This window comes from Anabrus simplex, chromosome 9 (genome assembly GCF_040414725.1).
Source record: "Anabrus simplex isolate iqAnaSimp1 chromosome 9, ASM4041472v1, whole genome shotgun sequence".
NCBI classification, from domain to species: Eukaryota; Metazoa; Arthropoda; class Insecta; order Orthoptera; family Tettigoniidae; genus Anabrus; species Anabrus simplex.
Window position 1 is genome coordinate 4,392,452 of NC_090273.1, and position 27,826 is coordinate 4,420,277.

General features: G+C 43.5%; 1 protein-coding gene across 1 annotated transcript in view; it reads left to right on the forward strand.

Moving 5' to 3' along the window:
• The window catches only part of LOC136881212 (uncharacterized), a 566,280-nt gene that overhangs the window by 185,455 nt on the left and 352,999 nt on the right, over positions 1-27,826 (forward strand). The window contains exon 2 of the mRNA XM_067153938.2: positions 807-945. Within this exon, the coding sequence (XP_067010039.2) occupies positions 807-945 (139 nt within the window). The remainder of the gene's footprint in view (positions 1-806; positions 946-27,826) is intronic.

Below are 27,826 nucleotides of genomic sequence, written 5' to 3' on the forward strand. Positions count from 1 at the left end.
ATATGATTGCTTCAAAGAGTAAAAAAAAATTGAAAAATCAAATAATTTTAGGAAGGCGGAAGTTAGGTGATTTATAGTACCTGATGACAAATCAGTGCATGAATACCTCTCAGTTAAAAGAAAAATGAACAAGATCGACCGGATAGAATGGCCGGAAGGACTAACTTTAGTTTTCACAAAAAAAGATTAATATATAGATTAATTTAGAAGAACAATAAGGAGATTACCTGAAAATGTTCAAAATGTTGGAAATAATTTTTAAAATGATTGTTTAATTTAAATTTCACGATAAGAATTTTGAAAATATAGTAGTAAGAAACTTTTTCATGTAAGGTACTAAATGTTGTGTAGATTGAAGGACAAGTGATTGGAGGAACCACATCCTGTCGTGCGGCTCGGGGACTGGGTGTTTGTGTTCACACTACACGCACATCCCACCGTAAAAGTGTGCCTACTGCGGGGGATGATTGTTATTATTGCCGGAGAAAGAAAACACAAATTATAATGTGTATCAAGGATTGCCATAACATTACTATTTCTCATTACAAATAAAAGAGTTTAATAAAATCTTAAAAATATGATTTTTTAATTTACATTCCCTTGAAGGGAATACGTAAGATTGCAATTGAGCCCTTCAGAGTAGTAATGGGAATTATTATTAGAAGCACCTTATCCAGATGGATGTTCTCAATGGTGCCCTCAGCATGGATACTGCTGATAACGAGTTTCCCGTGATGTTCACAGTTTTCTTGAAACTCGGTAATCCCAGATAAGTGTGAAGCTCATGGTCTTGTTTGTTGTTTCAGGATGTTCCCCAGAACGAACCCCACTACCAGCCGATGTCTCCGATCAGCAGGATGAAGTGGCAGACTCTGGGAACACGGAAGGCTGTGGAGGAGGCTCGAAGTCAGCGACTGGGTCTCAAGGTGTCCCAGAACGACCCAGGTGAGTGTAGGCACTCGTCTTGTTGGGACCGAAGTTATTTTTTCTATGAAATTGGTTTTAGGGTCCCACTAACAACTTTTCGGGGACGCCGAGGTGCGGAAATGTTGCCCAACAGGTGACTGGGCCCTGTGTTACCTGTCGCCGATCACTGCAGTGTGGTTGGTTAGAAGGGGTACGAGGCAACCCGAACGTTCTTCCGATTCCTACAGATCCACTATGAGCTGATATACAGATTAGACGTCCCTTCGATATACAGTACAACATTATAGTGGCGATATTCCTTGTGACCCTTCTGAAAGGTGTAGCGCCGTGGTTGAAAATACAAAGAATACAACTTTTAAATATATACAGAATGGTATCGATATAACTGTCAGACTCCAGATGTAGGATAAAGCAACTGTAGCACGGGTGCCAACTGTTCAAAGCAATGAGTTACCAGTTACTCGCAAGAGTGGTTATTGAATATCTCTGAGGAACTGTGGCACTGTCAGAGGGTCGGTTTATCACCATATTCTGACTCCATCTGCGGCACAGAGACTTGCACTCTTCATGCCGCAGATTTGATGAGGATATATGTTGCTTAGAAATGTGGTGTTGGAGAAGAATGCTGCATATGCCAGGCAGTACAGTCCGACGTTGATGGTGTGGACGTAGTGTGCATGGAGATCTCAGTCCGGGGACGTACTGTGGGGTACTTTGCTGTAGGAGGAGTGCGGCAGCGGGCCTGCTTAACAGCCGAGAAAATTCATCAGCGATCTATTGGTAGGTCAACATCGCGTCCTCGCTACGTGTTTCTCATACAGACAGACCTAAGATCTAATCTTGATTGCTTGCTCTTGGCTAGACAGTCATAGCAAGGTCTTCTCTTGTAAGCAGGTCAAGACGAAATGCGATCTTATCAAGATCAAGATCATGTGCAGATTACCTATAATTATGCAAGAACTCCATCAGCGGCACAATTTGAAAACGATTTAGAAACCCTTTTACTGCAAACGGTATAATGAGAACAGTCTGTTTCCATAAATTAGGGAGCTCGATCGTATCGCTGTGTGAACTCCTCTAGTACGTGTTCCGATCTTACCACTTTCCCGATCCAGCCGGACAAAAATTATTTTTCGTCTTGTTGACTTAGGCCTGACTCGTTCTTAACAGACCTGCGTGTGTGTGGAAATAAATAATACCCGTATCAATGTTACCGAGCTCGATAGCTGCAGTCGCTTAAGTGCGGCCAGTATCCAGTATTCGGGAGAAAGTGGGTTCGAACCCCACTGTCGGCAGCCCTGAAGGTGGTTTCCCATTTTCACAGCAGGCAAATTCTGGGGCTGTACCTTTATTAAGGCCACGGTTGCTTCATTCCCATTCCTACGCCTTTCCTATCCCATCGTCGCCATAAGACCTATCTGTGTCGATGCGATGTAAAGTAAATTGTAAAAAATCTCAGTGTTATCGCAAGTAGTTTGGCCAAGAGCATCACATTTTACGGTGTAAACTAACCATACTTGACGCACGTACAACTGCAATTGAAAGTTTGGGCTCAAGGTTGTGCATTTCTTAAATACCCACCCAGCCATTCGCAATTGTTTTCTAAGAATCTGTCGCAGCGCATTCATCGCAGGAGAACTTTTCCCCAGGCTGTTTCTTCAAGTTTCTGCTTCAGATCATCTGAAATACATCGTATTCTTTTTTTTTTTGCTAGGGGTTGTACGTCGCACCGACACAGATAGGCCTTATGGCGACGATGGGATAGGAAAGGCCTAGGAGTTGCAATGAAGCGGCCGTGGCCTTAATTAAGGTAGAGCTCCAGCATTTGCCTGGTGTGAAAATGGGGAACCACGGAAACATCGTATTCTTAAGCGATGTACTGTGGGTCTCAAAATGTCATCATAGCGCTGCTGCGGTACCATGCTGCCAGGATAGCCTACGCGACTCCAACCGAAAGAACTGTATTTGTCTTGCTAGCGCATATAAGCGCAAAACATGAATCCATATTTCAAAAGTTTAAAAGTTGACGGATGCGATCAAATATGGCTTTATAGGGTGGAATGCATAACTCTCTGACGTTAGCGTTACGGAAAGAAGAATCTTACTCTTCTTTGCAGGGGGCAAACTACTGTCGATAACATTGACACGTGTATTTACGCCTTGAGTCACGAGCGAGCAAAGCAGTCAATGTGCTACACCGGGTAGACCTGCACGGGTCACACCACACCTTCTCATTTTATAAGTCGCTGGAAGCAGTAACAAAACAGAATCTTTCATTCAGGATGGTCATTATTCTCACGGGGCTGAGGTTTGAAGCTGGACGACATCACTCACTGTCCTCGAGGCCTACCACCTGGCGGTACAGTGCGACGACTGTTCTTTTTCGTGACCTTTCCCCCGTTTATTGGGGTCGTGTTCGAACCAACCCTTGCGGAGAAATGTATTGTGGGTGGTTGGTAGTGTAACAGACACCAAAGGGATCAAAGCCAAGACCTTCCATGCTGACTATTGTACAACTGGTATCCGCGAGTGGCGCCAGGTAGACCAACACAAAGGGGAATCTCGGGCCAAGTTCTACACACCATAACAGCTCTTGATGGTGCAATAAGGAAACAGCACTTGCTTCATGGGAACAACGAGACTAGGTTACCTGTGAAGGGCACAGGACAGCGGGCCGAGTCTTCACACGGCATGTGTCTGTTCCCAGTGTCGATCGTGTGAGACTGGGCACGGCCCAATGAAACAAACGAAGCAAAGGAGAGGAGTCACACTTTAGCGTACTAACCTGCAACTCGCAGACAGATTGACGATATGATGGCTTTGATTACCGCGACACGTACTCCAAGCACTCGGTCCCAGTCTACGTAACTTAAGCCGCATTCTAAGTATGACATTTCTTAGACAACTCATGCTGGCAAGTCCCCCGTAGCTCTTCCCTTCCTTCAGCCGATATTATTTCTTCGGAAGATGAAACGCTTCCCCGTTTGCTTGTTTTCACCGAGAAAACAAACAGCACCATTACCGCGCATCGCACTCCTCCAGCTCAAGTAACTTTCGATTAACAGATTCTCTCTCCATAAACGGTTCAAGACCTCCATTCCTTTCTTACCACCTATCTTGATACATGAAGATAGTTTGTTTCAAGACGGGAAGACAGATAACACCACCCATCAAGTTGCTCTTATTGCCAGTACACGATATTTAATTGGCTGTCTTATCGCGGTGCACTGACCCATTACTACTACAAGTACTTCCGATACGCATACAAGCTAAAAACACTGCACTTCACAGCTTGTTTCGCAAGTTTTGATCGTCGCAATTATCCTGAACTGCGGCCAGAAATCGTAAGTGCTAACATTTCGTATGGTGCTTTTACCGTACTTGTAAATATCCATGACCTAGTTGTTAGGCCCCTTTAAACAATATCCTGCTGGGTGGACCCAGGCTCTGGCTACTTCAACCTTATGAATAAGACGTGCCAAGTCCGCCGAACAGGATATGTTCCAATGTGGTAAAAATAACGGCGCCGTGGATTTACTCGTGGTTAGCGAAAGTTTTGTAAAGGAAGATGAGCTGGAGGTTGGAGTAGCGACAAGCTGTTTCACCTAACTTAATCCGGAGAGGCGAGTCCCTCACGTATTTTAGTAAACTCAGAAAATACTCCTTTCGAGACAAAGATAGTTTTTAAATGGATCCTAGATATTTTCCTTGCCGAAGTGCTAAGTAGGTCCAGAATTATCGATAGCAGAACTTCTGTCTTCAGTACTTCAAGAGATATTAATGTTGGCAATGGGGCGCGGTAGAGTAGGTTTATTACAGGTTAATGCACGACCAGTTTTAGTGAATATCATCCAAGTATATGCTCCAGCATGTGACGTTGATGGCGAAGATTTTTGCACGAACATCGAAGCAGCCCTGTCATACACCAAACCATCTGAGATAAACATTGTGATGGGCGATGTAGTCGGTGACTACGGATTAGGAGCAAGCAATACTCGAGGTTATCGACTGCTGCAAGTAATGGAGTAGAAAACATGGCGTACATCTGGTCACTGAGCAACGAACCGAACTACCAGTCATTGATGACAGGTTGAGGGTGAATCACGTGTATCAATAGTTTATGCACTACCACTCGTGCTGTCAGAAAGATTGTCTGCCACAAGGGTCCAGAATAGCTAGAAAATAAAAAATATCTATCGTACCGGAGAAGGAATACAAATTCTTTGATGAATAAATACAGTGTGCAAAACGTATGATGTTAGTATGAACACTTTCTTGCTAAACGAAAAAATACTGCAACTCCTTCTACTACTGATATTGATATTGATAAACATATTAATAATTAGCTTTAAAAGAACTTGATTAATACAAAAATCTTACAAATACAAATTTCAAAATATCTTCCAGTGCAGCAAGTGGACCTCCAAGGTATTGTTGCTACAGCCTTGGCAAAAGCGATATTGCGCAGTAATTTCATCATGAGTTAAATGGAAGTGCCCGTTTCAGTTAGGAACACCGTATTTTAATTATAAGCAAAGGCTCTAAGTTGTTTTTCAGGCGGTTATTGATGCCAGCTGTAAATGAACTTTTATCGAAATGGGAGCATATACAAAAGAGAGTGGAGGCGGAAGTTTCTGGAGCTCAGTAATTTACAAGTTAATGGAGAAGCTCCAACTAAATAACCGTACAGAAGAATTTCTTCCGAGTTCGAACATACGAAGGCCTTTTCTACCCTTTGTTAAATTATTTGTTCAAATGATATGTGCTCAAACATCTACATGAAGAGGAGCTAAAACTGGCGAGGGTTATCCACGAAATGAGCTGAAACTGCAGAAGCTACTGTAAAGCCCATGGCCGCAGCGGGGAACGCGTTTCAAGACTACTAACAGCATAAGGTGAAGTGCTAATTGACAATGAATGTATTCAGTTCATTCTTCTGTCAAAGTTACAATAATCAGGTCCAATTTCGATTAAAGTTGTCAGCCATTTTCATTTTTCTGTGTTCGACTCTATCACTAAGATCAAATACGTAATTCATTAATTATTCCATTATTTTGCAAAAGCTTGATGCACCTATTGAAGGAATGATAGTGTATAATGGGTTGTATCATTACAGCTGATAATTAATTTATATTTTCAGTCAGATTCTCGTTTTATTTTTCCTTAATTCCATGCACGAGTAAACAGAATGTATCATTGTTACGACACAGCAATGAGTCGTCGCTCAGAGCGGACGATGAAGCGACGTTCAAAGCAGCTGCATCTTGAAATATCAAACCTACTGGACGGAGGAGTGTGCTACTGTTGGTTTGTTTCCTAATGGGCGCACGACGAGACTTCAGCATGTTTCAGGCCTTATTACTCGACAACCATCGGAACAGATATAACTTTTCCAAGAATGAACGTATCAATATTAGAAAGGAAAAGTCATGAAAGGTGTGAAAATGAAGATGACATACTAGGAAACGTAAGAGTCAGGCCGAGGCAGGTCGGATGTGAAAGATTAAAGTGAGGCAGAAGTACACATGACGGCTCTGAGTAGTCTTGGGCGGAGACGAAGTAATGGGCTGAAGACAAGGTCGGCGCTTGTTATGCGCGTTCGTCTAGCTCACAGCCGCTCCTGGCTGGGGTTCGAATCCTACCCAGAGCCACAGTATCATATTACAGTACATCCTCCAGACAACACGATATCCAACGTGCTTTCACCCTTTCTGCCAATGTTTTGAAAAAAAGAAACCGGCATGTTGGCGTTCAGTTTGCAGGATATACTGTTGGTTGCTCACCATTAGAAAGAGTGAGTGATACCTTGTGACCACTGCATGCAGACATGGCGACTGAATTTCATGAAATTCAAGAACTCTTTGGTCGTCCATCTCAAGGTAAGATTTCCAAATGTTTCGTCTGGTCCATTCTTCTGTACATGTTGACGGATGGCTAGAGCGGAGAAAATTGAACCCTTTGAAATGCGAACTTAACGAGGATGCTCAAGGTACTACAGACAATAACGGGGTCATGAAACTGCATTCCAGTTGATCATTGATGGAACGGAACGGCTACACACAGCAATCAGTCGGACATATACACTGCTGGGAAATGACGAGGAAGACATTGCGCGGCGCAAGCTGCAAAAGACGACCAGAGTGCAGACCCCGAGCAATAGCGCTGTCTTTCTCTTTCCCTACGCCTGTGTCGCTCACTCCGCAGCGCTCCAACATCCGAGCCGAGTCGCCCCGACACAAAACGCTGGTCCTAACGGAGCCGTGTCCTCTGTGCCTCGGTCTGAAGGCGTGAGATTTTGGGCGTTTGAGAGGCCCCGATCTAGGTAATATAGTTATTTGAATAAAGTTTCCAGGTCACATGTTCGAATACGCGCAAGAAGACATACAGGTGCCGGATGTCTGGACTTGCACGCCTGTTGCATTTGGTCATTTAAATCAGCAACGATTAATGCTGGTATTGGATAACGTCACATGATGTCCCATTGGTGCTCGGTAAACACGTGGTATGAAGACTAGCGTTATCCTGTTGGAAAGCTGCGACACAACCGGTTGACTCACCAATCCGCTGCCATGATTCTTGCTATAACAACGAGAGTGCTCCTACTGTCAAAGGAAGTCGCTCCCCAGAGCACAACTCCTGGTGTAGGTCTAGTATGTCGACGCCTCAGACAGTTTGGTTCCAAGCGGTCACCTGGCTTCCGTGTTACCAACCTCACTGGCAGCAAGACCGAAGTCGCTCTCATCTGAGAACTCAGCAGATCTCCACCCCACCCTCCCATTAGCTCTAGCTTGATACCATTGAAGTCGCAATGGCAGTGATTCAGGAACACTACAGGACGTGTGGCTCGGAGCTGTGTCACTGTGGTGCCAACTGAAGCTCCATTGGCTGCTGCAGATGCAATATGATCCACTGATCCCTGCGCAGACTTTCTGCAGTATCGCGGAAAGAGCATCAACCTTCTCGTAGTCTTTTTATCCGGCCTCGTTTAAACTTGGTAATGGCTTTTAGTGCCGGGAGTGCCACGTGCAGGTCTTTCGATTTGACTCCCGTAGGCGACCTGCGCGTCGTGATGAGGACGACACGTATACCCAGCCCCACTGCCAGCGGAATTAACCAATGATGGTCAAAAATTCCTGTCACCCTGCAGGGAATTGAAGCCGGGACCCCTGTGACCGAAGGGGAGCACGCGAACCATTTCGCCATAAGCTGCTGATACTGCCTTCTTGGTGACCATCAAGACCGGACGCTCACGAAGAGCGCATATTTCAATCAAAGTTACTCTGCAAGGTCTAGCATCACTCTTTGAATTGGGGCCGTCTTTCAGATGTGGAGATGCGCGAAGCCAACTCCTCGTAGGCGTTGGGATTTCATTTTCCGCCGGTGTAGTGTGGTTTACGTCGCACCGACATATATAGGTATTATAGCGACGTTGGGACAGGAATGTGGCCTTACTTAAGGCATAGGCGCGGTACTTGCTTGGTGTAAATATGGGAAACCACAGAAAACCATCTTCAGCGCTGCTGACAGTGAAGTTCGAAGCCACAATCTGCTGAATGCAAGCTCACAGCTGCGTGACCATAACCGCACGGCTAACTCACTCGGTGACGCGGTCAGTGTTTGTGGTCTTAAAGGGAGGTTATGCCGAAAGTTCGCAGTCTTATAAATCGAGACTCGAATAAGCCTATCAGACTTTATGTGATTTCGGTGAGAAAGAAATCTGAATATTGAGTGCTTGGGTGGAAAAAACGGAATTGGAGCTGGTGGATCAGAAGCTTAGATCTATCTCCGAACAGATATAGTGTTTGTATGACCTAAATGACTTTCGTTGATCTATCTCAGTCTCGTCCTTGGCTTTGACGATGTGAGAGTGCAGACAGTCCGTGTGAAGTGTTGCTCATGGGGTTGCTATGGGCTTCGCAGTACGCCTGGCTGATGTGCCCATAACATAGTGACAGTTTCTATCGGCTGAAGTGAGTATTACGTCCTCTTTTCGTACAGACGGTTCTAAACAGACTGCGATATCCACATCCTAAGTCCCTTGAGACTCATGTAATGTAAACAGAGGAATGAGGGCAGCAGAGAAAATCGTCGATCCGTGTGAGAAATGAACTAGTGCTGGGGCTCTTTGTCGGTGACTTGACAATGCGGACAGTGTCCCTTTGTAACGCGCGTTCCTTCTCCCAGAATAGCCCTCGCATGTGTGCGTGTTCGATCTTCCTCTTACTTGTGAAGCACGGCCTCTCCTTCCCCTTGTTTTATGTTCCTCTCTTTCCTTTACTTCTTCATGCTCCACACTGGCCTACTTCTATTTCTTCTTCTTTATTGTTATTCATTTTTCGTCTTATTAATATTCTTAATTTTCATTCTTCTTCTTCCTCTTTGATCCTAATTATCTTCTATTTCTGAATTTTCTCCAGCTTTTTCTTTATTCTGCGTGTTCATTTATTTCTTCCCCTTTCCTTAGTTTTTTCTAGGATAGTGACCAAATTGTACTTGCTCTTAAAACAATAACCACCACCACCACTACTACCACCATTTTCCTTTGCTGTCATTTTTTCTACTTCTTCTTTCTTGTATGTATTTGGTCCCTTTCCTTTATTTAGTTGTTTACCCTGTCGTTGCTTCTTTTTTATTTTCTAAGAGCAAGACTTGGTAAGGACAGTAGAGGACTAAGCCGTCACTGATCAACTTCAGCTGGATCTTATTGTAGCAAACGGGGAGCTATCATCGTGTTGGTGTTTTATGAAGTACATTGCGAGGTGATAATATTCACGCTGGTATGAGGTCGTAAGAAATGTGACACACGAAACGTTGGTACCACAAAGGAGTGGCTACGTGCCTGCAATACATAGCAGTGAAGCGCCCTACCCGTCAGTCAGTGTTGTTACAACAGCCCAGACTACAAGAAACGATACGGAAGTTATTTTCGAACGATAGAACACGTCGCAGAATGCGCGGCTCAGTGTTCATTTTGTTCCAATATTAGTACGATAGCTCCGTTTTCACCGCAATATGGTGGATGGGCGCGTCGCTCTTTGACCTTCCTGTTTGTAAGTCACATATTATACGACTTCTGTTAGCTTCAAAATTATTGAATTATTGGGTCACGAGACATGAAAATTAAATATTATTTACAGTAGGTTGAGCGTGTTAACACCACGACATCTATGTCTACTAGGCCAGAAGCGTCTGGTGATCTGAAGTCAGCATCTGCTCAAGAGTGATGTGTGATGACTGTTCAGCAGTATTGTACCTCTCACACTTCCGCTGCTATTCTGGGTTCTCGTCTTCTAAGCACAAAAACACATGCATAGTTCTGTGCACCGGAGAAGTGTGTTTTCATGTGGACTCCTAGCTACTTACAGTTTGGCAAATTGTGTTCCTTATGTAAGTCCACTCGGACTAGGAAGAGCGTAGCAAGTGTTTGTGTGGGCGAGGCATAAGACAGCCAGAGCCGTCACTAACCAAGACCATGAAATATTTGTCATTTAAGAGGCGATATAGATAGCTCATCACTCAAATGCACGTCATCTTCCACAACATTCTGCTTTTACAGGCCTCCGAGCGATGGTCAAAATATAGTATCTAGCTACTTTATGATAAAGTTGAAACAGTCTTGGTGCTGAGACCTCTGATATGGAATAAATGTATCTCTTCAAATATCAAGAGAAGTATTTATTTAATATGAATATACAGGCGGTAAGCCCAATTATTTCCGCGTTCAGAAATACAGTCACCGAGTTCGAAAGCTGCAGTCGCTTAAGTACGACCGGTATCCAGTACTCGGGAAATAGTGGGTTCGAACCCCACTGTCCGCATTCCTTACGATGGTTTTCCGTGGTTTCCCATTTTCACACCAGGCAAATGCTAGGGCTGTATGTTAATTAAGGACGCGGTAGCTTTCTTCCCAGTCCTAGCCATTTTCTCTCCCATCGTCGCCATCGGTGCGACCTAAAAGTGAATTGTAAAGAATGAAAAGGAAAGAAAACACACAATTGATAGAGGAAAGCCGCATCCAGACTTGTAACCTTATTCAGTAATTGTATAATATTAACCATACAGTTATTGAAACGAACTTAAAAGACGATGAGAAAATAAGAAACAAACAATAACAAAGTGAACGCAAGTATCTGCTTTTATAATTTATTACAAAAGAGTACACACTTTTTAATGATATCACCGCACATGTTCCATCGTTTAACCAGCTTTCTGATAACCTCTGTAAAAAAAAAAAGTTTTTGGCTGCGGAGCAAGCTTCCATCACCTGTTGGCCGCCTCTCAGAGCATTTTTAAAGTGGACCGAACAAATGGCAATCCGACGGGGCGTGATCAGGACTGTACACAGGATGCTCCACCACTTGGAAACGCAGCATCTGAAGAGTCTGAGCGTGTGGACGCGCAATGAAGAGCAGAAGCACAAGTGTAGCGCCTGCTCATGGACGCCCGGATCCTTCACGCTCCTATGACGCCTTCAATCCACCGGTAAACACTTCCCCTCCCCGTATTGTGACGGAGTTCATCCTCGGTGCAAACAGAGAGTGGTGCGGACAAATAGAGCGACTTCCCTACGTAGCAACACGACAGTTCATTCAGAATATTTCTCAGTGTACACTAGTGTATCAGTTACAAGAGGATGTAATTTATTTTATTTAATCAACATGTTGCCATTCGTGCTTTCACGGCCCGTACTTAGGCTTTTGGCTTATACCGTAGCAAGAAAATAAGGTGAAATTCTTTACGTTCGCAAAGAACTATGCCCTGCGTCATCAGAAGAAAATATCGAGAAAGGCTTCTAAATCAACGAGCTTTGAATTTAGACGTTACTCAATAGAAGTGGAAATGGTACGTTCATTCGTCATCAGAGGAGCCATTTGCTGGCGAATAAACGTACCATTTCGAAACACTTCTATTGGGTAACATCTAAATTCAAAGCTGATTGTTTTAGAAGCCTTTCTCGAGGACAGTCATTGCATCCTCATCATGACACGCAGGTCGCCTAGGGGAGTCATATCGAAACATGTCCTCGGACACTGCCGTACGCCATTTGATTTTGAACACCCTAGCCGTTGGCACACTTACGACCTCTGGCCAAACCCCTGAAAGGGGCCGTTCCCCTACCCTCGTAAAACTCTCCGTCTCAAAATTAATGCAATGGTTCACGGATGACCGTAAATACCGCCTCTCAGAGGTTTTTCCCGCTTATCGGTACTTCTCGGAAACAGGTGAATCAAAGGGCATAGTTCTCGGCCCGGGACTCTCAGCAACGCCTGTGTTACAAGAAGCTAACCCATTCAAGCGAAACTGATTAATAGTTGAGCTCGAGTTCCATTTTCCAAAATTAAACAATAATAAAATTTAATAAATATAAAACATACGCATTTGATTCGGTTACGTCATGTTCCATCCTGTTCAGAGAACAGAACTTTAAACACTTGTTGGCGTCGTCAGACCAAAGGATCTATAAAGATATTTCTGTGCGCAATTCTGACGTGCACGAAGGACATAAAACGCCAGTGCTGAAACGAAAAACAATATAATTGTGACGACAGGCGGCTGTGATTGTCTGAAATTCCTGCCATTCTTATATCGGACTAAATGACTTAAATAGTAATTTATTTTTGTTAATATAGTACAAACTACTTCTTGTTTTTCTTCTTTTTCTACCACTTTACCCACATCTGTGGATTTGACCCTGTTTTACGGCTGGATGCCCTTCGTGACGCCAACCCTATATCGAAGGATGTAATCACTATTGCGTGTTTCTGAGGTGTATTTTCTGAATATCAAAAGGAAAGTGTTGGGACAAACACAAGTACCCAGTCCCCGAGTGAGAAGAATTAATCAGACGTGATTAAAATGCCAGACCCGGCCCGGAATCGAATCCGCGAACCTTTGACCCGACGGCCTAAACGCTCACCATTCAGCCAATGAGTCGGACACTTAAGTACAAAGCATCTGAAGTCATTTCGCAAGATAAGCACATATCTTCTTGACGGCTCACGAAAATGTCAGCTATCGGCTTGGTGTCAATAATCTGCGAGAATGAAATTACAATTTACCAGTTCGATTTATTTCTAGCGTATCCGTATCATTTTAGAACGCAACAGGAATTTGAAATTGGAATAGTTTCGTATTAAACTTGAGTAAAAGTATCGAAGTGTAGGTGACTGCAGGTTTGAGTTAGGGTGGAAAACTCTTTTCTAATGTTGTGTTGATATGTAAAGCGGCGGGTCGCTCTTAATGAAGGAGAAGAAGCTGCTCAGCTTTGGTGGCGCCCCCAGCAGTTAATAACGTCCCTTGTGTCGGGATATACAGTGTGCGGCGAGTGTTAACTCGTTATCTCAGCTCGATACAGCGAATATTAACTGACATTGCTATATAAGACACTGCTGGCCAAAAATGCATAACGATCAGGAATAATTTAATTTTGGCATTGGCATTGCTTGTATCTCCCTCCACATCGAGTTTGTGTCTGGAAAACCCTGTCAGGGTGTGGTGGAAGAATATAACAAAAGTGCTGTGAAAGAAATAATTGGAATACCAAACGGCAGCCGAAACGCTGTGCTGTACTAATAGTCCGTGGTTGCCGTCATAGGAAGCATTTTTTCAACACATTAACATATAGAACCGCCTCGAGTGAAGTCCAAATGTTCTTTTAGAACGTTTCAGAAATGTAAAAGTAGAAATACACAGCAGTTCAAGACATCTTAACCTCAAAGTGCCGGGCGAGTTGGCCGTGCGTGTAGAGGCGCGCGGCTGTGAGTTTGCATCCGGGAGATAGTAGGTTCGAATCCCACTATCGGCAGCCCTGAAAATGGTTTTCCGTGGTTTCCCATTTTCACACCAGGCAAATGCTGGGGCTGTACCTTAATTAAGGCCACGGCCGCTTCCTTCCAACTCCTAGGCCTTTCCTATCCCATCGTCGCCATAAGACCTATCTGTGTCGGTGCGACGTAAAGCCCCTAGCAAAAAAAAAAAAAAAACCTCAAAGTAATGAAAATTAGAAATAAACTGAGCGAGCAGGAATTTGAAACGTGGAAGGGCTTACGCCGTCGCGACAAAGTGGAAGTTGATTATTTTCTTATCAATGCACGAACGCTGTTTGCTGGGAGAATGGTCCTCGTAGAAAGTGACATTGGAATGTAAACAGACGTACCCCCCCCCCATGGCACTACAGCCCTTGAAGGGCGACCGCTGCTCAGCCCGAAGACCTGCAGATTACGAGGTGTCGTGTGGTCAGCACGACGAGTCCTCTCGGCCGTTATTCTTGGCTTTCTAGACCGGGGCCGCTATCTCACCGTCAGATACCTCCTCTATTCTAATCACGTAAGCTGAGTGGACGTCGAACCAGCCCTCAGGTCCAGCTAAAAATCCCTGACCTGACCGGGAATCGAACCCGGGGCCTAGGGGTAAGAGGCAAGCACGTTACCCCTACACCACGGGGCGGGCGAAAACAGACGTACAGCGAATAAAAATAAGTTTAAACGAGTGTAGCTGTGAGCTTGTACTTTGTCGGCAGATTTGATGATGCTTAACATTTTCACAGCAGGCTAAGGAGACGGTGCTGGAGGTTACATCACAGCTGATAAAAATCTCGAAAACTAAAGCCAGATCAGATCATCTCGATTCAGTTTCCTTCCTTTACCTTCATTTTAACCTCGAGATCCGAAATAAGGGATGACTAATATTACTGTTGATATTTCAACAAAGAACGACCACTCATTGTCCCAAGAGCCTGGAAATGCATTTGACAGAATTGCAACTGCATGTTAATAAGGACTTGAATGTGCGAATAACGGGAGGAGGCACCAATATGGAACACGTCTAGAGCTCCACAAGACAAAAAAGCGTAAGGAAAGAACTTTCTCATTTACGGCAAATTTCGACACAGAATTCTCTAAAGAGTTTACAATGGAGGAATTAGAAACAGTTCTCAGTGACTTGAAGACAGGAAAGGTGCCTGCTTTTGATGGGATACACCCTCAATTTCTAGTACAATGTGGTAAGAAGGCTAGAGCAGGAATGATCAAGTTTTTTACACCCACCCTAACATCGCGATGCCTACCAAAAGCTTTCAGAGTTGCCAAAGTAATTGCCGTGCTAAAAGCGAACAACCCTCCGGATAAAGTAGAGCACTCCTAAGTTGCTGCGGATAGGCCCAAGGCTCCTGGAAATCCTCCCAGTGGTAGAACCTTGTTCAGAGCTGGACCAGCTGTTAAGTCTAACTACACACATCGAATGAGAGCTTCAAAGACATCTGTAGTTATCGTCGACCTGACACAGTACTGAAAAAAATGAAATGGCGTATGGCTTTTAGTGCCGGGAGTGTCCGTGGACGTGTTCGGCTCGCCAGGTGCAGGTCTTTTTATTTGACGCCCGTAGGCGACCTACGCGTCGTGATGAGTATGAAATGATGATGAAGACGACACATACACCCAGCCATCGTCCCAGTGAAATTAACCAATGATGGTTAAAATGCCCGAACCTGCCAGGAATCGAACCCGGGATCCCTCTAACCAAAGGCCAGCACGCTAACCATTTAGCCATGGAGCCAGACAACAAAATGGAAAGAAGGACTTCTGTGTAAATTGTTCAGAGTCATTCCCTGCCGAAACACTCTGAGACTGCTCTCAGGCAGGTCCACCATGGCAATCTCAGAAGCAAATAAACAAAACTAAATAATGGCCTACCTACTGCTTGGCCTTGAACATTCCTGAAAACACTAACAAACGGCATAAATATTTCACCCAACGGAAACTAATACGAAAACAGAGCTCAGCTGCTTTCACTCAACACCAGACAAGCATATTATAACTGAAATTTCATATTTCTATCAGTGTCACCCAAAATATTTTGAAGTAACTCTGGATAGGACATTATCTTTCAAGACACATGTTGACATTACCTTCATGAAGTCTGCAGCAGTGTGATCAGCTCTCTGCGGCTCATGTGGATGAATAGCTCCCACACTCAGCTGAGTATACACGTTGGCTGAACGGTCAGCGTACTGGCCTTCGGTTCAGAGGGTCCCGGGTTCGATTCCCGGCCGGGTCGGAGATTTTAACCTTAATTGGTCAATTCCAATGGCACAGGTGCTGGGTGTATGTGTTGTCATCATCATTTCATCCTCATCACGACGCGCAGGCCGCAGGTCAAGTAGAAAGACCTGCACCTGGCGAGCCGAACCCATCCTGGGATATCCCGGCACTAAAAGCCACACGACATTTCGACCAATGAGAACAACGTCTGGATGCATAACATAGCCTCCTCTCCACTACTAAACTAATGAACAATCCCGAACTTCCGATTCATGACGGCATTCCACATTTGAGAGTAAACTGGCTTTGTTCCAGAAATCCACCTCTACTACTAGCTCAGCTGCTAGCTGATATTAGTGTCCTGAGAGTACGTGACCTTACCGATCGCGTACAGAAATCCAAGGGCTTTGAACTTGCAAGACATATGTTGAAAAGTCTCAATCGCATCCGTGTACGTACAACCTGTGATTGTGTACCAAACCATGGTACACGTCAGGCTCCTTTTATTATTAGTTAATATCTGTGTGCATTGTTGTGTACCATACGTCAAACATCTTCTGTTTTTGCACTGAATGTGCTTTCTTCCTTGTGTAATGTCATACGCTAAATAAATACTCATCAGTGGGAAACTAATCTAAATTCATAAATAAACTGACCAGTAATGTGCGTAGTCAAAGGAATTCTCTTCTACTTTAATTAACTTTGAATGGAAATTATTAGTAACATGTATGAAATTTGCTGTGATTTCTCCGTGAGGCGCCTCTATATGCGGCACACAACACCTTGGGATGGCCACTTTGCTTGCAACGTGTAGCCACGTGTCCAAATAGCGGGAGGTCCAACATAGGTTCCTGCACGTGCGCGGGTCAAGTGCGAGGTCTCTCATCCACACGACAAACCACAGTTACGTTAAAGATCAGTGTATTATGAAATACAGCAACAAATATGTTTGGTAAGTATACAAAACTGCTTAAGTGTTCATGATTTCTGTTTCTCAGAGCTACAGTATTTAATTAAACAGTTCTTAAATTCTAGCTTAAATAATTAATAGTCTTTTAATACAGTAAGATGTTTCCTTTACATGTTAGAGGAATTTTAACTTATCCTGATCTATCGGCTTGACACCGCGAGACTTGTTGCTATGGTTACAGGAACCGCCTCCCACACTGAGGAAGCTTGTGAAGCAGTGAGGCGACTTTCAAACATCACGTGTTCGAGGCCTGGCAGAGATGGTATCAGAGAGCGACTACTTTGAAAATTGAATGTAAACATTCAAGTGGAGCAATAAACATCTGTGAAAAACGTCTTTTTCATCAGAGAGCGGCTATGCATGATTCAGTCGAAAGAGAGAACCTGAAAAAACATCGCTAAGGGAGGTAACACACTTCGCTGCTTCATGCATGGGACCTCACAGCATACATGCCTATTCAATGTATGTTCTCATCAAAAACCCGTGGTGCAACAGGTCAGCCTCAAGACCTGCAGCTTACGAGGTGTCGTGTGGTCAGGACGACTATTCCTCTCGGCCGTTATGTACAAAGATATAATTATGCTAAACTGAATATATTATTTGTAAAAAATTATTGATTCATGTTTTGTTAAAAGCAACTGACCGTTCTTTCATTTATCTATGTGATTTTTGTGAAAAGCAACTCTTCGTAGATATATTGGAAAACATTATAATACTGCGCTGTGAGCCTCACTCTAGAAAGGTTTCATCCCTAGATGCAAGGAGCTTCATTTGCACGAACACTTCTGGCTCTTACGAACAGTGGGGGTTTAAGAACTGGTGTTAGCAGAACCAAGTGGGGTTTTATATCAGAAACAGCAAGTGCGGCACATGTTCTGAGCAGGATTCTTGACAAAAAGCATCTGATTGGTGAATTTGGTCAAATCAGCGCACAGGCATTCCATATCGTACGATGTGTGCGACATATTAACTACCCTCTGGAATCTGGTAGAGTCGACACGCCGAGACCCTAATGTCGACTGTTTGAGTGATAGACGGCCTGCGCCTCATACACCCAGTCCTCTTGCCAGGGGAATTAAGCAGTTACGGTTAAAATTTCCAATTCTGCCTGCAATCGAACCCGGGACCCCTGTGACCAAAGGCCAACACGGTAATCATTTAGCGGATCATGGAGCCGGACGTAAGACGGGAGTTATAGGCAAGGCGCAATGTCTACTACCCGCACGACGCAGAAGTATCAGAACCCCAACTCGCTGGCAGTGTGCGTACTTGCGTATCGTACAACGTAAGCAGGGATAACGTGGAGGACGAGAAGTGTGTCCCGGCTTGGCATTGACCTCCGACCTGTGAGGAGAACCGGTCTCGCAGGAAGGAAGACAAGTGTTCTGTCTGGGCACTGCAAAATGAAAGCTTCTTATATGGAAGGATATGTGGTCCATTCTTCTTGCGCGACTAACTTCGTGTACACTTTCGCCTGTGTGGCCGATGCTTTACAACCACACAATCATTTCACTTTGAGGAAAATACGGACAGTTTAACAAGTTTTTTTTTTCTATTTGCTTTACGTCGCACCGACACAGATATGTCTTATGGCGACGATGGGATAGGAAAGGCCTGGGAAGTGGTAAGAAGCGGCCGTGGCCTTAATTAAGGTACAGTCCCGGCATTTGGCTGGTGTGAAAATGGGAAACCACGGAAAACCATCTTCAGGGCTGCCGACAGTGGGGCTCGAACCCACTATCTCCCGATTACTGGATACTGGCCGCACTTAAGCGACTGCAGCTATCGAGCTCAAGTTTAACAAGTAACATCCGTAGTATATTTGTATTCATTTAAACAACAACAAATATGCAGTCGAGGTTTTTCCATTAAGATCAATTAAATGGTTATATTTGTGATTGACCTGTCCTCTGTATTCCGATCCTAACAGTATTTATGTCCATTTCTTAAGTTCTTTCTTTTTACTCACATTCTATTACTTGATGAAGCAGTACAAACTATTGAGAAATTCCAACGACGCTGTGTCCGGGTTATTGTTGACATTTTATTTTTGATTCTTAAGAAATTTACTCATCTTGAAGGAAAAGTGGATGTATTCTACAATCAGTTTGTGATATGATAATAGCTGTTATGAATAAAGTGGAGCAAAATGAGTTTCCTCCATATTTTTGAAGAGGTACGTCATTGCACCCACGTCTGTGTTCGCTCAGCCAGAAAGGTCAAACACGTTCAATGTTCAGGCTACATGCAATAGTAAAGAAATGTTCACGCCCGTTGATAGACTAACTCGGACATGGGCGACATCTTACGACTGGGCGAGTGTTCGCTCCTTTCCGCGATATAGCCTACAACTAACGCTCAACTAGAGAACGTGTAGTGATTGAAAAAACTATTTCCTATTTTCAGACAAAGAAGTTTCCAGCATGGTTTGTTCTCCATAATGTGGCCACATTGTCGAGACAGAAGGTGCAAAGTGTCGCACGTGTTTCTTTACACACTCGTCGCAATCAACTCATTTACGGATGTGTGGCACGAAACGATAACCACCCACTTGTAACTTCAGTTCTTGTACGGGTTCCAAAGGCGTGACCGGGTTAAGAGGCTGCTGACTACGGGGCCCTTATGTCAATCCTTACTTTCATCTGTCCTACCCGACCTCCGCTCCCGACGGTATTACGTATGGAGGCGTAGGGAGCCTTTCGTGGCCCTTGTCTTGCTTTGGCCAATATCTTCATTTTTCTAAATGTCCGACCCGTTCCTTTTGATTAGTGATTGCCCGTCTCCACCGCTCATCGCTCTACATAGAGGACCATCCGCACAAAGTGGGGGAAAGGCCAGAGTGACCTCTTTAGAGGTGAGAGGTACACGACATTGCTGCTCTTTGTCCACAGACGAGTAGTGACAAAAGAACGAATCTCCAACAGACCCGAGGTGCACACGCCTTAAGAGGAGGGCGAACACTTGTAGCACAGACTGTAGCAGGTTGCCAAATTTCACTTGCACCGCTCCGGTGGTTTTTATGTTGGTCTCCCAAACGTGGAGATGTTGCTGCGCTTCTGTTAAATGTCTCCAATTAAGGAGTTAACAGTTGAAGGTGTGGTGATGCAGGAACCTAAGCGCTGTAATTATTCCCAGCGCTGGGCTTGGCCCACAGATAAAGGACCCAGTTGCCGCCGAACAGGCGATAAAAATGGGAGACGTCTGAATCTGGCCGAGCCGTACAATACGAGATGAGATGGACTGCCGTAAATCTTAGGGAGCGGCGCAGACAACAATACGTTATCACTATTATTACTATTAGTATTCGTTTAGATGATCTTTGTGTCCCCCCCCCTGGCTTTATCATTTCATTCTTTCTTACTTGTTTCCTCTCTTGTTGTGTGTTCTTCCCTGTGTCCTCTGTACTTGTTGTCTGCTACATTATCGATTTGTCGTTGCGTGAAGAACTCAGATTCCGAATGACGAGGGCTGCGGGTTCGTTCGTGTTCATGACACGACATACATTGGCGACCCGCAGTACAGGATTGTTGACACTGAATTTCGTAATCCTAAAGAAGTGTGCACATCTTCAAGACTGACATGAGAAGCAATGTTACTGTTATTGACCACCGCCTTATTAACGTAAACAATTTGCATTGAAGTCATTACAGCCACATAAAAAATTACCCTTGAATCTGAAGTGAATAATTCTTTGAACTTTTTAAGTCTCACCATGACTAGAAAAATACAATTCATTCACATATCATATTTATAGGAAACCAACACAAACTTGTAAAATAATAATAAACGATTCTCAACATCCAGGCAAGCAGTATTTTACAGCCCTCAACATTCCTCTGTCAGCCGGTAATTTAAAAAATAAGTTAATAAAAAATATAATATAGCAATGCTTATGATAAGCATTTTGTTGATAAAATAATTCATAAACTTCCCTCGCTAAACAACCGAAAAGCAAAAAGAAATTCCTTGCTTTGACGTATAACATTAAACAGATTTTCCAGATCAGCAAGAATGTTAGCATAGCTCTCAAAACTCAGAATAACAGAATGCAGGTCATAATTGCACTTCTTGGTCAAACTGACAGAAATGTCATTATCTACAACATGTTAATGCTATGAGTGAACACAGGCTGTGACATCCATTGACAACCATCTATTGATTCTCAATAATGCCGAGTTACTGAACATACTGTATATAAAAACATTTTCATCCATTTAGATGAAAGGTTAACCCCATTTTAACCTTTCTGGACAAACTAACGTTGTTTTCGAGCCGTTCAGACCTGGTCGCCAGTCATCACACTTCTTGTCATTGCCACCGTCAGGATTGGCATTTCTACAAGACTTCAAGAGAAGTATTTTATATATTCTTATTTATCTTTTGTTTCTGACAACGTGACACAGTGACACGCTTCATATAGACATTTAATGCGTTGTTTTCTGTTCTGCAATCTTTATGTTCTTGTCAAGACTGAGGAGGGCTCGAAAGCGCTGAACATTGTGTTTCTATTAACATTTGTGGACTTTTAGAGATCTAGTCGGGCTGATCGGTATCCACACTGCCCAATCCGATCTTGTAGAGCTATCAGTGGACACGATCGCAAAAATGCTATCGAATTTCCGTTTGACAAAATCAAATGACGATATCGAAACTGAAACATCTAACGAATCCTTTGGATGTGGTCTTACCGCCAAGCATGACCGCGTACATACATTTATGTCAGATGCAATGGCTTGTACAAGGTCAGAAATATGTTACGTGGTGTCAGTTGTGTCTTGTACCAACTTCGTGACCGGTTACTGTTTCATGCACGGACCTAACAACATGTGTTCGGCTTGGAGTCGAAACTTTGACCTAGAATACGTCTGTAGTTTGGGAAATTGGTTACCTACATTCAGGAGAAGACGGCGGCTTCCTTCCCATCCCCCGCCCTGGCTTATGCCATCACCGCGATAAGACGTACATTGCGATCTAAAACAAAAGTCACAAGGACAAGATGAAAGTTGTCAGGTCGAAATAATTAGTAGCGAATACAAAATAGCCGGCAGTATGTCACTGCGAAGAGGACGGACCATTGTACTTAGCACGTCTCAGTGAGCATCAAATGTGGTCTGAAGAAGTAGCTCTCACTAACGAGATGTGAGTTCGTGTCTCCTCAGTGATCTGAAGTCCGCCAAATTAAGATACACATTGATGAAGTGTCAGTAACCTTAAGATTCGTAAGAAAGTGACGAATTTCCGAGGTGAAGGACAGCGAATCGCGTACTTGACGAGACACCACTGGAGTTAAGTGGTGTTAATTTAGACCGAGTAGCGGCACTCATAAATCTGCTTCAGTCTCAATTGGCTGACGTCTAAACGTGTCCTGGAGCCGGTAGAATTCATCCACGGTATCCCCTGTTTCTCCTACTCAACTTCTGTTCAGCATTGGCTCTGTTTCCCGATAACTTCATATTTCTCGAGCGTTCGGATTTTCCTGTCTCATTAGCGTAAATAGGGAATGGTTGTCCTCACTTCTGGTCAAACACTTTCGTATCTGCCTACAAGTTCGCAATTGCGCACTTTCAGTGGCTGTTAGGCCACGGATAGCACGGACCGAAACCACAGGTTTTCTACAAGGAAACGCTGGAGTCTTGAGAGTCGTCTCTTATAACGTGTGTCGTGAAGACAGCCTTTACGATGTCGTCCTTTATCTGCCGACTGCGCCAGACACACACAATGGAGGAACATAAATATGCAGCGTGTATAGGACACAAGGTTAGCGCTCCCGCCTCTCGGTCTCGGTTTGATTGCCCGTACTTACATGTTCGATCCCGTGATGGACCATATTCCATTACATCTGAGTCGTCCAAACTTGCTAATGGATTCAGACTAAAGGAGCTATAAGAAGGCTCTGTGAACACGTTTTCCTGAACGTATCTCACAGACAACGTTTGTTTGATTGCATCGGGTTTCTTTGTTGACGAGAATATAGGGTGATTTTTCCTTTGCTCATTCTTTAGACCACAAGTGCCCTCCACTTGTGCCACAGGAGTAAATGTAGAAGTTAATTTTCGAGGCGATATAATGGCATTCTTTACTCCTGACTTATATCAGCATTTTTTTTAGTCAAACTGAGCGGTTCCCAAATGAATTGTATTCTCGCCTCAAGACAAGCTATAATAAAACTGTTAACTTACAGTGAGTGAACTAAACTACAAACCACCCAACGCAGTCCCTGGGCGGCGGCCGGCGGATCGAGTAATTATGGCCTGCGTGAATTACGTCTTAAATTCATTACACTCAAATTACTTTACTTTCCACAAATTATTCCAATTATTTTATTTGCCTATATACAACACTTTAATCTATTCTAACTTTAAAACATGAATTTAATCTATATATTTAAATTTTATAAAGAAAATTAAATAACTGCAAACAATAAGACAGGTATTAAACTCGTGCGGGTGCTGGGTGGCCGATTGTGGTTGGTGGCTTGGCAACCCTACCCCCTGTGGGTGGGGGACGCAAACGAAGAATACATCCACGGTATCCCCTGCCTGTCGTAAGAGGCAACTAAAAGGGGCGACCAAGCGATGATTGTATCAGAACCATAAAACTACTTGTGATTAGTACCATCACGCGGAGAACACCCTGGGTCGCATTTACTTGCAAGTAGTACCACTATATTAGGTACACAATAGGTTTGTGATTAGTAGCAGAAGAGAGTGGTTCACTGTGGGTTTCCAGTACCCGTGATTAGTACCACTACATGAGGAACACCATGCGTTTGTCCGGCTCCATGGCTAAGTGGTTAGCGTGCTGGCCTTTGGCCACAGGGGTCCCGGGTACGATTCCCGACAGGGTCGGGAATTTTAACCTTAATTGGTTAATTTCGCTGGCACAGGGGTTGGTTGTATGTGTCGTATTCATCATCATTTCATCCTCATCACGACGCGCAGGTCGCCTACGGGAGTCAAATCAAAAGACCTGCATCTGGTGAGCCGAACTTGTCCTCGTACATTCCCGGCACTAAAAGCCATACGCCATTTCATTTTACCATGGGTTTGCGCTGGCTATGAGTGGCGACTTGTGAGTTGTACCATCATGTGTGCAGCATGGTTCTAAGTACCCCTTTAGACAACAAACATCCTCGATTCAGGATGGTCTCTTGGTCAGTAATACTATTGTTTATGACAGTTTCTGGGTCGGATCCACTGACTGTTTTAAATTCATATCCTTCCATGCATTCTTCATCACATTTTTTATTCTGGTCCATGGATGATGTTGAACTTTTAAATTTCATTACATTTCGAACCATTAGGGGCCGATGACCTAGATGTTAGGCCCCTTAAAACAACAAGCATCATCATCATAATCAGTATAAACATGTTACCGCGTTTCATAAGTATGATATTAGAATGGTGCACGTCCGATGAGCTTCGAACTCAGCCCGGTTATCGAAGCCTCACCCTCCCCTACTACAATGATTCGCTAGCTGAGTCGGTATTGCATTTCGGGTCTGACTGGTGCGTCCGATGGGGCTATAATTTTCTAATAATCTCTATAGTAGGGGGATATTAATTATGAGAGGAACACTATTTCATTACTAATGAGAAGAGAAACAATATCTTGAATACCAGTTTTACTATACTAGTGAAACACATCTTATTAACATGAGTATGCCATACAACGCACTGATCTTGACGTCGTGAATGTTCGTTAGTCTCTCTCTATACCTCATTCGACGTTAAATTATTTCAAATTCAAAGAAGCCTTTCATCCTGAATTATTTACACTATTTCAAACTTAGAGAGGCGTTTTCTCTCGAATCATTTACACTTATCACTTTGCGCACACGTTTAATTAGTATGGTCATACCCTGCTGTAATTCTGTTTACCTGTTGAGAATTAATGTATTCAAATTATATCAAGTTAGGATATTGTATGATCGGATGAACTGAAGTAGGCGTATGTTACTTATGTATACATTCCCAAATCTTTGAAAGTCGTATCACAACACTTCCCTGAATTAATCATTGCTGAATATGCAATATAATTCCCACGTTCGTTTCATTAGGATTTTCATCAATACACATAACAGGACATTATTTACACAACGTTGCTACCTGCGGACAAATATAAAGCAACTCAAATACCCTAATATCATACACAGAGTATCATAGCACTTCCTGCAACAGATGGACAAGAACAAATACATTTCAAACACACACAATGAGTCACAGATGGTACAAATCATCTGTTGCTGGTGGCAGTGAGTGGAAGCTTTCACTGTCTCCTGGAATGAACTCAGGATCTTCTGAGACGGGATATATTTAACCTGGAATTCCCTACACGCTGTAAATAATTAAGGAAAGAAATTGGAGGGACCCTTCCTTTAATACACATTCGAATCTATGCGACGTTGGTAATATTTAAATTGATGCTCGTAATCGCTGTGCCGAGAGGAATGAACCAGCTACTTGTATTCTGTTCCCCTTTCAATGGAGCAAACACTTTCCTTCGTCCCTTTGACGGGCTCTCCCAGCTGTGAGTCGCCCACGACCCACTTCCAACAGCGGCCACTGGGCCCTCTCATACAATTGCTTCACGGCAAATAATCTCGCTTCTTTTCTTTCTGGCCACAATGGCAGCACATTCTAAATCCGGCCGTAATCATCATCTTCGTAGCACGGTATCCACTTCGCGCTCTTTAATAACAGACTCCAGAGGAAACTTTACATTTCGACTTCACAATATACATTAGGGCTACAGCCTGCCTATCTACCTCGTTCATCATCTCGGTACCTGGAATGCAATGCTATTTATGATGAACACCTGCACACGGGTCCAAATTACATCACGCACTCACGAGCTAAATAATTCGACGATATATACCCCAATGTCGTGTCTCCACCCGTTGTTTCAGCAGCCTTAATTACTAGTTAGGAGGCCTCCTCACCAGGTGTGAAGCAAAAAAAGTCAATTACTGAGAGATCTTTGATGACTCATATTTGCTATAGAGAAGATGATAACTGGAGTCATTTTTACAAAATATTCAAGACCTCTTTATTCGACAGCGCTTCACACTTAATTAATCTAAGCTCCTCACAATTACGTCATGCATTATCAAAAATCCTTATAAAAACGGAAGTAAAATATGGTTATTCCAAACCATGATGAATGTATTCCATAAAAAATCCTAAATAAAATGAAATTATTATTATCCCTCTGAAATGGCATATTGGCGATCTACGTTACGTCTACACGCAAATTTATTCTATATTTACAATAGGATATGACTTTCAAAGCTACTAATATTTGGAAATGTACTCATCCTTCTGGATACCACGAACACAGCATTACAGGAGGGCACGCCCATATATTTACTCTGCCCTCATGACGTCATCAGCGATGTGAACTCCTCTGATGACCAACTGGCAAGTCACGAACATGATGGCTTGATCTCGTGCGAAGTTCCAGACGATCTCTGCTATACCAGGCGAAATTCCGGCAGGCAGCTAGATGTCTCGTTCTCTCTGCTAGACAAGGCAAAATTCTGGCAGGCAGATAGATGTCCCGTTCACTGCGACCTTCTCGTAGACTCCTTATGTAAATCAGGGGAAGTTATCTCATGTGAATGCGTTAGTTTATATTACACATCACGGATTAAATATACGTGGTTGGGTCTTCTTAATGACACAAGCGTTTCAACCTAACGTCGGTTGTGTCCTTGAAACCCGACATTATTCCCTTCTCATCCACCTATGTTTTTAATTAACAGCTAAGTCCTGAAGCTCCACTAGTTCACTTACAACGTCACTGGCTAGACCACTAATGTGTTAGCACTCTCGTATTACACAATAATAATTCAGGCATACTATATTGCACTTAGTCATACGTAAGTCGAGCTCTCTACTGCGTTAGGGATGGATCTAACATGGCACTGTCCTTAATAATGCCGACAATGAGCCGTTCATTTCCCTTCCTTATATTTCACATTCATATCGAGTACAATCGCTCCACACACTTAGTTAAACACGTGCCTATTCATGTTAATTGAGCCGTATTATTTTAGGCATATATGAGGCTCGATGCATGTCCTTTTCGACACACGGACAGGGATCATCACGGTTTCGTACCGTTCCTACTATATTTGTTAACGGCACACTGTACGCACAAACAGCTTACTCAGATTTTGGTTATTGCCACATACATTTACAGACTTTAATAAATCACTGCATTACACTGCTCACATTTCAGAATGATTTCTTCATAAAAGACTCACACACAAATCACGACGAACTGGTAACAAACTGAAAATGAACTGGTGGTGTTCGTTCCTCAGCCCCTTACTATATAGGCGAGATGCCCTGGTGCTAGCACACCCCCTTCTCAAAATGTGCTCCGGTAATACGCAACGTAGAGTGACGAACAGGATATCAAATTGTAGCTCCTGTATTCCCATTTTCACTGAGTGAACATTATTAAAATAGCTTCGTAGATTCTCAAGCAATCTTAAAAGCATGCTTTTGTCTCTGTCGGTGAAGGATGACGAGCCGCAGGGGAATCCTTGAGTTGGCTGCCGCGGTCGGGGCCCAACATCTGCTAACCATTAAGACGGGCCCATGTTACGGCGTAGCTACCGTTCTTTCAATTAAGTAGAGCACTTGTCGCTCTCATAATTATGTATAAAATTCCCTGATTCCAATGAATGTTTGTACGTAACTCTCCGTCGAGTATCTTGCGATTAATAAAATTATCAGGGGAAAAAGAATTGAACTCGATGAGTTGGCAGTGGTGAATGAATGAGGGAAATAGGGTATACTGTTAGTTCTCACGCTGGATATACTCCCTGAACTCTGCTAGTGACCTAGATTCTCTGTCACGTGATAACGCGTCTCTTTCTGTC